Source organism: Manduca sexta, unplaced genomic scaffold (assembly GCF_014839805.1).
Source record: "Manduca sexta isolate Smith_Timp_Sample1 unplaced genomic scaffold, JHU_Msex_v1.0 HiC_scaffold_435, whole genome shotgun sequence".
NCBI classification, from domain to species: Eukaryota; Metazoa; Arthropoda; class Insecta; order Lepidoptera; family Sphingidae; genus Manduca; species Manduca sexta.
The window spans coordinates 1-11640 of NW_023595226.1; the positions used below are offsets into that span (position 1 = coordinate 1).

At 32.3% G+C, this 11640-nt stretch overlaps 1 protein-coding gene across 1 annotated transcript; it reads right to left on the reverse strand.

The window, feature by feature from the left end:
* Positions 1-8017: 8017 nt before the first annotated feature.
* Positions 8018-11568, reverse strand: LOC119193361 (UDP-glucosyltransferase 2-like; the record flags this gene model as incomplete). Its single annotated transcript, XM_037446949.1, is given in 2 exon segments — positions 8018-8300; positions 11355-11568. Coding segments are annotated over 2 exon segments (497 nt in total), but the record flags the coding sequence as incomplete, so codon positions are not given.
* Positions 11569-11640: the final 72 nt, after the last annotated feature.

Sequence of the window (11640 nt, forward strand, 5' to 3'; positions counted from 1 at the left end):
ACTAAAAACTTTTAAAATTTAGGATGTTAATTTTGACAAATCACACTAATGATGAGGCTAAGGTATAATCGTTATTGAACGTATTCGATTATCGATTACCATTTTTATAAAACTTGATATCGATAGTTGCATAATTATTTGGTATGTTCAGATGATATAAATATTTTTTTATTGAATTATCTATTTATTATTGGTAAGCCATTTCCATTTATGTTTTTAAACCCTACACCACTTGCAGTTATCATTGTGTTAACTATTTAAATCGTGAAAACATTAGATATATTAATTATAGATTTTTTTACCAATAAATGTGATAAATTACAAACAACTCGAATATTTGCAAAAAATAATATAATTAAATCTAAATGCAAATTTTTATATTATCGATTTATTTTATTTCAATGGCGATTTGCGATAGTCCGTGATTGTTCATTATGATAATGAGTGGCACTTCAAAATAAAATATGATATTACCTGTAGTAAATTTTACCGAAAAAATACGAAACTTCATGTGAAGGAGCTGTCAAAATTATCATCCTATATTTGATAACGTATAGTTACTAATTAGAATTGGGTAGGACATGACATGAAAAAGAGTTTGTAAGAGTAGCCTCATTTTAACATTGAGCCGGTACAATGTCCTACTTCAAATTAGGCGAGGCGTACTGAAGCGAGGCGTTTTAATGTGCGCCTTACAGTATTTTGTAATGATAACACTCAAAATACTTTCCTCTGACTCGCGACTCGAAACGCAGTACCATAATGTTCATTGTAAAATAACGTCCTATTGTAATTGTCTACCTCTCTGTCCTCGTCCTATAGTTAACCACGGAGAATGAGTAACGCGACTGCCGCGACATAAAGTTTAAAGTAGTACAATATATAATTTTGAGCCACTCTTCCTTTTTGACGTTATGTACGGGACAAATGTACCGCTTCTTATATGTCCTACTCAACAAGTTACTTTTCTTTGCTCGAACAGTAATATTCATTAATGTTTTCAAAAAAACGTCCTAAATATTACAAACTTTTATGCAAGTATTTTACTCTACCATCATCAAGAACTGTAAAAAGCCAAATTAATATAATCGCAGGAATAAATCCTATAATTTTCCACTGTTGGAAATAAAGGAAAAAGATTGTTTTTGCTTTGGTCTTTTTGTCTGTGTCATATGATCCATACAAAGATACAAGAGTTTGCTTCACATTAAAATGCTCTTTTTCTAACTACGCTTTGGTTTTATAATAAAAAGGCATAAAAAAATTTTAATCAGCCAATAGCATATTATTTCACAAATGGACTTAATAAGATAGAGCTAAATATATTAATACGAACTGTCTTGGAAGATGCCATTGATGCTGGGCTTAACGTAATCAACACAACATGCGACCAGGCACCCGTTAATGTCGGTCCCATAACAGAGTTGGTTAAAGAAAGATGTAACTAAAGCTGTATATTTACGGAAAGGAAAATACTGGTAACATGACATAATACGCGTTAAAGGACAAATAACAACCCCGTTTATGAGCTGTTGCGGCTGAACATTTAACGGCAAGAGCAGAATTCCAGCAGAATGTCGTCAGTTAGTAGATTTCACACTTTTACTTAACAATTTATTTAATTCATTGAACGGGTGTAGCGATTTTTATTTATTGTAAACTAGCTTTTGCCCGCGGCTCCGCCCGCGTGATATAGTTTTACGTTTAAATCTCTCAAAAGTTATAAAGTTCCCCCATTTTGCTACAGTTTTCATTACTGCGCCGCTCCTTTTGATCATAGCGTGATGATATATAACCTATAGTCACAACGTAGTAGTAGTGATACACAACCTTGAAAATTCCTCTAGAGAATTTCCAGGTTTGTAGGTTTTCCTCACGATGTTTTCCTTCACCGTTGAAGCAAGCGATAATTCACAAAGAATATACACATAATATTTTTAGAAGTCAGAGGTGTGTGCCTTTGGATTTGAACCTGCGGACATTCGTCTTGGCAGTCCGTTCCACAATCAACTAGGCCAACGCCGCTTTTTGTTCACGTATTGTTTATTATTATTTATACAGATATTTTTTATCTTTCACGTTCATATTTAAATGGTAAAGGTGCTGCCCTTGCTGTCCCATCTTAAAATAGAATATGTATCTACAAAAATGATTAGCAGTCTCATAAGATTGATTTCTTGTGACTACAGTGTTTACGGTCCCTTACTAAAAGATCCTTTAAAATTACCATAAGGGCAAACGACTTTGATTTGAGTTTAAAATAGATAAATTATCAAGTCCAAGTGTGATTCTTTTTACTGATGTATCCTTCATGGACAACAGCTTCAGCGTAAAATTAACATTTCAAAATGTTAAAGTGCCTTAAACAAAAATACCATTTCTTAATTTTTCTACTCTGAGTACGATTATGTATTTTTCATATTTGTTGAATACTTAATTTCAAAGAAACAAAAAAATAAAAACCCGAGAAATTCTTGATGACGTCACACATACAGTTGAATAAAGTTGTTCCTTGGTCCACCTTTCTTTTTATTAAAAACTAAGACATCGTCATTTATCAATGTCAAAAGATAATATTATGCCGGCGCCACAGATAACAAAAATATTTGAACTCATGTGTGGCACGGGAATTTTCGTATTTGTGCAAAGTTTGTTTAAATGTTTACGTATTATCTTGTCATTCGGTATTGGTTTTACGACCACACATCAAGCGTTCAAAGTTATCGAGTTGCTTGAATGAGAACTGATTATATATGGAAACCTAAAAGTAAAAGCCATAAAAATTTAATTTGGTCAGTGTCTGTAATAGAATACAAATACGCAAATACCCGTGCCAAACATGAGTTCAAACAAGTGTTCTAATATTTGTCTGTGTGTGGCACCGGCAAAGACAGTTTACAAATAGACGCGTCATAGACTAACAAAATTGCACATAAAACGGCGCACTATTCACTATAGCATCATGACTGTACATATAATTACAAATTGGCTCGATGAAGTCTTTTAGTTATACAGGTGTCAAATTAACGATATATATATATATATATATATATATTTATTGTATAATGAATTAATATTATATATATATAACCCTTCTGTGTCGCCTAATAATATTGCATCGTTCAGAAAATATTCAATCGTTCCTGCGTCGACCTGCTTGCTTTAGTTGATGTTTTGTTAATGTTACAACCGGTACCTACATTTCTGCAGCAATTCGCATTACTTCCTTTATATTTTATGTAACAATTATCATTTTGTATACGACTTATTTATGATTTCGTTGTTTGATCATAGTGCTCATTTTGTGTTTATTGTATGTTGTAATTTAACCACCACGTAACCCATAATTAATAGTTAAGTGATGGCAATTTAAAGATAATATCATGTACACAAGTGCGAAATTATTTTGCTTTTATCGCGTTAATTGTTCGAATCTCTCCTTTTTTAGTACATACTCTATTTAGATCATATACCCACTGTTATGGTATATATCTAATATGTATTGGCAATTTGTATCGCATTCGCATTTCGCTGTTGATTACTACCCGGTTTCATAGACCTGTTTTAAATCAGTTCTTATTATAATTATTTAATCTTTCTTATTTAACAAATTGTTAAATTAATCTGTTTGATATCTACATAAAATATTTTTATATTATTATCATAAGTAAAACAACCTTCGCATGACGAAGAAAGTATATTTTAATGAATGCTAATCTTTATAGTTCCTTTTCATGGATAAGTATAATGATCATTGTAAACTTGATGTTAATTTCTTTTCCAGTGAACATTTTCAATTTTTAAAAGTAGCGTGACTTATTTGTGATATTATTTTGTTTGGCTTAGAATAAGTTTGTTCTTGTTAATATTAGTTTCACTTGTTTGTGTAGAAAGATAATGCTAGAATCCGAATTTCCTTTTTGATGAAGACAAAGATAAATAATATGGCTAGCTAGTATGTTTCAGAGTTAATTGCTGTTCTAGATTTGTAAATTTTTATGTATTTCTATATTGAATCGTATATTATTAGGCAATTTTTATAAAAAATAATAAATTCTCTTTTATTTGAACATTGATACTTGATATTTATTTGATGATACATGATGAATGAATGATTATCGAAATACAAAAGAATTCATATATTTTTTATAAAGTTAAATCAATTGTTATAAAAATATAGTTTGACAATTGAGAATGTTTTAGCATATTATAAATATCAATGTTAATTATTATTCGTCACAGTATGTATTTTTAGACATAAAATAATTTTAAGTATATTTTATTATTTAGTATTTCGGAATTTTACAGTGTATTACAGTTTATTTTAAAGTAGTATCGTTTACTTTTCCATTGAATATAATTAATAACTAAGATCAAATTATCAGCGCTTACATAGCTTAATAGAGGTGTAATACTTTGTAAATCTAATATGGAATGTGAATATCATTAGTACTTACTATAAGCATTTTGTACACAAAATGTTATAGCAAAAAAAAATAAAAATAATATTTTCAATATGATGTTTGTCTGATTAACGATCTTATTCTTAGATCTTATTACTATCGAATTATTATGTATTGATAATGATAGAAGTACACTGTAAATAAGATGTCAGAAATATTATACTACGACGGCATAGTAAATACAGATCTGCTTCTAAGTATTTTAATACTTGGATTGCCGTCTTCTGCACTTTTAAAACCGTTTGCAAAATAATAAAACACAATAAACCTGAATCGTGAAACGCAACGAAAATCGCGAACGCCCTCTACCTCACAAGTATGAAGCAGCCGTAATGTCGATTGGCACAAAAACCCAACGAGTAGGCTCTCTATTTCCATATATATTATAATTCTCTTTGCGTACACCATTAAAAATATGAAAAATAAATTGACGTTTACGTTGAAACCTTCGAGGAGAATCTCCTGTCAGAATAATTTTGAATTTACACATTTGTTTTTTAAACCGGCCAGTGCTCTATAAAATAGGATGTCGAAAATGTAATTAACCTATTCCTATTAATGTTATAATATTACTTTCTAATATGATGTTTTGTCCATACTTAAATATTTATAATTCTGGTTATTAACTTCAATATATACTACTATATAAACCTAAAGGGTTTGTTTGTTCGAATGCGGTAAACTCAGGAACTACTTAACCGATTTTGAAAATATTTCACTAATAGGAAGCTACATTACTCTTAAGCCCTATATGCTACTTTCTATTCAGGGTAAATATAAAGCACGACTTTTATCTTTGAAAAACTTTTTCACGCGGGCAGAGTAGCGAGCCAAAGCTAGTATGTTATAAAATAACAATTTAATTAACATCCTGGACTGTTGTATTTATTCGGCAATTTTTGATAGTAAAAACCGCGGTGCGCTGCGCTTCGCGATATTTGTGTCTTGAAGCTTGATGGGTTCAATTTAACGAATAGAAAAAAAAAGCTTGCATATAAAACAAAGAATTTGCTAATTTCAGCCACATTTGTATTTATTACAGATCATAAAAATTGTCGCTAGTAATGTTTAGCAATTAATGGTTTGACAGCGTTCAACTACTTTTGTAGTTCAATTATGACAAGTTGTTTTGTTTTTAAATTAATCAGCAACTTATGGTAAATGATCATGATTAGGAAATATTGGAAACAAATTATGTTCAACGACTTCTGTTGCTGACTGTACTTCAAGGAATATTATAAAAAAAGAATTAGCGAAAACGGTTCAACTGCTCTCGAGATTTGCGCTTAGCAAGACGCTCAGTGATTCATATTTATATTATAGATACATAATCGAACTCAGAGAGAAATTAAAAAACGGCATTTTTGTTTTAGGCAAGTTTACATTTTGAAATGTTGTCAATTCTGGTAATTCCAAAATACTAAACAAGAAAAAATATTATATTTATTGAAAAATAAATGTATTTTTCAATAAATATATTATTTATGAAAAGTAACGCGAATAATGATTCGCGTTACTTTTCATTTATATTTTATGGTATCGCAATAAAAACACCAAACTTAATAAATTTGTTTATTTGAAATCATGTTTCATTCTACACTAAAACAATATAAATCACATGAATAAGTTAACAATGCTGTGAATTTTATAACCTAAACTTGGGTTACGAGTATAGATAATGTACCATAAATTGTTAATAACATTAACAATTTATGGTCTTTATTTATAAAGGAACTTGTAGATGCGATTACATCAGAGGACTTGGCCAAGACGTACAATAGGGGACCGGCCTATGCTTGATTTTGTACATTATTCTATATGAAATGGTTAATAATACGAATAGATACACTTCTGCGAAAACTGCATAAAAATTGGTTAAAAAATAAGCGAGTAATTCATATTTAAAATATTGTAATGTGCAGAAGTGGTCGCGATGTGGGGATATCGCTTCATCTCTTTCTTTCGCACGCGTCGTAATTCCCGATGACTTCACATGTGTGTATTTCGTCTCTTTTCTGTTCCTTGTTAATTACCCCTTCTACCGAAATTAAAATACTTAAGTATAACTTGTTGATTTTTCACCGGATTTTATTAATTTCTTCTGTGTTATAATTATTTATATCATGTAAATATTTGATAAATGTTAAAACCAAAAATGAGTCCGGTACCCTATTGTTAACGCTAATAAAAAATAAAAAAATAATGGGAATGATATATCCTAACGACAGAGTTATCGATTGGATATATCATCTCCACATATTATATTAGCGTTAACGATTGTACAAAGTCATCTTGACTACGACCCCTAGCATCAGTATGGTTGAAGTAAGTTAGGCAGGTGGTTAACCGCGACGACGAGGCGAGATGAAATTTTTTATCTACCCTCAAAGCTGTAGCCCATAAATGAACCGCACTCTTGCCTCGTCTAACAAAAAAAAAACATTACGGTTATTGTCTTCCAATCGCTAAAGATATAATATTGCTATTTAATTCTTCAGACGTTACTCACCAGCTTAGGCCATCAGAGCACTTTAGGTGTAACCATTCCTGACATTGGCATTGCAATAGATATTAGCAACACCTGTACTAAACTTTAAATTTGAGATTTTTATTAGTGATGACATTACATTTATCGTTTATTTGTGCAACATAATAGAATAATTGTTAGGATTTATATTAGAATATTACGTTACGGGATTAAAATTTCAACGAATAAAGGTAATACGGGTTTCCTTTTGTAACAATTTTTTTCAAATATCTATATATTTAATATTCAACAATAACATTCAAAATATAGACTATATAAAAACATGTAATATACAAAGCTACTTATATCTATCTACCTAATATAATACTGCGGTACTAGAAAAAACACCTCGCGAGGGTTTCTTATGTTGTATAGGTACCGGGTTCCATTGAGGTTTATAATTTTTTAAACAGCTACACTAATCAGGCTAGGTTAGGTACTTACTCAAAGAGATCATAAACTGACTACAGGTTTCTTCAGTGCAAGTATGATGGATTTAATTATTCCCTTTATTTCGTTTAGGTAGGTTACCTATTTAAATTGCAATAAGTACTTCTGAGTAATTTAGCGTTAAAATTCACCACCAACAGAGAAAAAAACACAAATCATATACCTAACTAATACATAACGATGATCACTTTTGGCACTTAAATATGTCTTCTACATCTAACACTAATTGTTCTAGAGCCGCAGTATTATTCATTACACTATATTATGTCATATATATAGGTCCTCGTATAAAATTGTCTTGTTTTCACCATTTCTTAAAAGCGAACGTTTGAGGAATTTTCAAGAGAAATAGGCATTACTACCCACTTTTCATATCATAACTAACTGTAATTTCTAAAGTTGATACACACTAATTGACACTTGATTTTTTTATTTACCTATTAGATTACAATGTATACGAGTACCTACACATATTCCAGCAGACACGCATAATGCACATGCCCTTGCCAATTTTGAACAAATGTACTTCTAATTTAAGACTTGTTACACCACCTGGACTTCAGCCAATAGCCACACGTTAGTGTAATTTCTCTTTAGTGTTCACACTTCCGCTGACAAATCTTAGAATTAGTACTAATATTATTCTTAGTATCACAGCTAGTATTATAATAACTACAATAAAAGTTGCAGCAACATCGAGCAATAAATATTGGTGTAAAGGCAGATCTCTGGCGTGGGAGTGCAGCGGTGCTTGACGTCCCCATCTGATAACTCTTTCTGTCCAATACACAGCTGTGTCTAAAGGATCAGCTTGTCTATCCTTCCAAATTTTCGAAGCCCGACGTGCAGTCAAACGCATTCTGCAAAAATACGTGATATGAATACAAAAATATTTTCGGTTCGTTGGTTCGTAAAAAAATAATTTCAATAACAATACAAGAATTATTTCGCATTTAAATTAATCTGAATGTATCTAAATTCTATCAATATAGGTCAGTGTCGAGGATCTCATCAAACAGTTTCCTCAGGGTTTTCTGATCTTATTACTTTACACCCACACCGTCACACGTTTGGTTTCGAGACGTTCTGAACGCGGTACCTATTCTGTTTATTATGCAACAATAAAGTCTGGACACTGGATAGCCATACATAAGGAATAATAATCTTGCATGGCAGAAAATGTCGTTTACGAGGTTACAACATTAGATTTTTTAATCTACTTTGGCTAATTGTCAATTTTCAGAAAAGTATTTTACAATTTATCAATTTTTATTTTATACCCAGTACAGTTTTACAGTCATTAAATACATTTAATATCCTATTAAAACGGTCGGACACGTGACATTTTGTGCTGTGACGTCATATTTAACTAAATTCGTTTACTTTCTGGCGGTCAAAAAAAAATTCGATAAAAAATAAACTGTTTAAGTGATGCCTGACGCTTTGAAATGTAAGATTTTTTCAAATTGTGAACATACTATTCATTCTTCATTAAAATTCGAAAAAATGATAACGTACAGAAGGTTTACCGTGTCTATGTGTGGAAGTATAATTATTAGGTAAGTAAATATTCTGAAAAATTGTTTAGGTATACATGTTTATAAATGTCAACAACATTGAAAGAAGTGGGTACAGTACCGTTAGGTAACTCGAGACTCAATCTGTTAAATTTTTAATTTTGCAAAGACCACTTCGATGTTAATATCCCGAAATTAATATAATCTCCGATTACTGTGAGGTAAATTAAATTTAACATTTTATAAGTACTTTTTTTAGGTATCTAACTTACACTGACTTATTATTATTTAATGTGTCACACTTTACAGATGCATAATAATCCAAAATATAATTATGTTTAATACAGTAGAGGTAATGGATGTTACCGGCGAATTAAAAGTGAAGTGAAACTTATTTATTAACCAACAAAATTTGTGTCAACAGAATAAAACGCAGTGACTTTCGCGGTTATACTTTTACAGGGAAATATATCCATTCCGAAACGTAAAGTAATTTCTGACCATGTATGAATGTACTTGTGCTGATTTGTACCATGAGCTTTTATGCTTTTATATGCCCAGGCTCCATTTCGTGAAATCTCTTATAAACCCAAATCGGAGTTTTTTTTACTTAATTATTACTGTTTACTTTCAGCTGAAGGTAGGATAAAATATAATAGAGATCGAAGAACATTATATTACGATATTATTAAGGACTATGACTATAGGACTGCCTCGGTGGCGTAGTTGTATTGCATGTCCGGTACAATAGCGCTCTGAGGTCCTGGGTTCGAATCCCGGGTCGGGCAAAGTGATATTTGGGTTTTTCTGCTCAGTATCAGCCCGGAGTCTGGAATTTGTGCCTGATATGGCGATAGGCTCGCCCCCTATCACATCATGGGACGGAACATACTTGGCGAAAAGTGGGTGCCCTAGTTGCGCCTCTGCATACCCCTTCGGGGATAAATGCGTGATGTTATGTATGTATGTATGTAAGGACTATGACAAAATTGTTATGACTTTACACGACGCTCAATAATGGCCGCCTACGATTGGGTTCTCGTACTTAAAAGAGTTTGTATACATATTTACTTAATTTTTAATTACCTATAATCTACCATTAATAATATATTTAAAATTTTATTGTAACAATTGCCAAGTAGCCAATTGAATAATACGACCTTTAATACGACAAAATAACTTTTGTCATTTCCGCATCATGTCTCTTGTGTGCAGATCGGTTCTTATGTAAAGTAAGTACCTATTATACTCGTAAGAGTAGCGAGATGTGTATGTCAGTGTCGCATTAAAAGAGCGTATAATCTCGTTTCAATGAAACCGTGAACAATCTCTTATCTATAATTCCTGGCGGAATAGGAAATACTCAAGCAGGTGAATCTTTAACTTCACGTAATAATATATCTATTAAATACAGCGAATATTAAAAAAAAATCTTTCAGGTCGTCTCGATAATATATTATTTTCATTTTTCATTTCATTTGCGAAATAAAAAACAATACGGTGGAAAGTAGGTTGGTAATGACAATTGATTTGTAATGCAGCATCTTGGGTTTTTTGACCGTCACCGCGTCCGTCTTCCGTCACAACAAATGGTTAGGAGGCGAGCTAATAGCCATATCGTGCACCGATTCTAGACTCCAGGTTGATATTGACTACACAAACCCCATTTCACTTTGCCTGACATAGAATTCGAATCCAGGTCCTTAGAGCAGTGTCGTACCGCTCATGGCATAGGACTACGTTAGCCAGGTAGTACCATCAGACCTAATCTATCTTTAAATTAAAGGTATCAATAACATCAGCTACCTGTTTACTTAATTGAAGCTTATTCTTCCACGCATTTGTTCATCATGATGACTCTTTATTAGCGTACAATTAGGTGCAAGTATACATGGGTACAATAGTGACATAGTTAAAATGAAAACGAAAAAAATCTGATAGAATACCATGCAATATGTAGGAACCCAAGTATTGGATCTTCAACTACGTTTAATCGAAATATACAACAAACAGTTACATAATTTTCCTAAATTACAGCCACGCGTATTCTTAATAATGAAGTACCCTGCCTATCATTTGTTATAATTAACTCATACTTCGTCATCCAGTTTATACATCGTGACACTGCTGGTTGATAGATTGAACTGCATGCGTATATCACGCCTAGATAACATAACTAGGAAGCAAGAGAAAATTGTTGTTGGTACTTTAGAAGTGGAGGTCAGGGTTTTATTGATTCGCTGTTATGGCGATGTTCCAAATAGGTACGTTACAATGCTCTTGACGAGAGCATGTGATATGTGGACCGTGGAATCCGTATATTTATGGATTCTACATTATTTTAGCGCCGGCTTGTTTAGTGGGTAGATACTTTATAACCTTACAATTTTCACTCACGATTTAAGCACGTCTTGAAGGCCTTCTAACAGCGATTTCTCCGTGAGTTCTATGTAAGGTATCACTTTCGCGAAACCGACGGCGGCTGCTGAAGCTCCGTTGTAAGGCTGGTCTCCGAAGAAAGGCACCACCAGCATTGGCTTCCCGGCTGATATAGCCTCCGTCATGCCCAGGAGACCGCCGTGGCCGATAAACGCGATGACTTTAGGATGTTCTGCGGAAAGCAATGAAACAATAAATTAGTACTCATTATTGGTTTAAGTCCCAACCTAGACCCAGTAGCGGC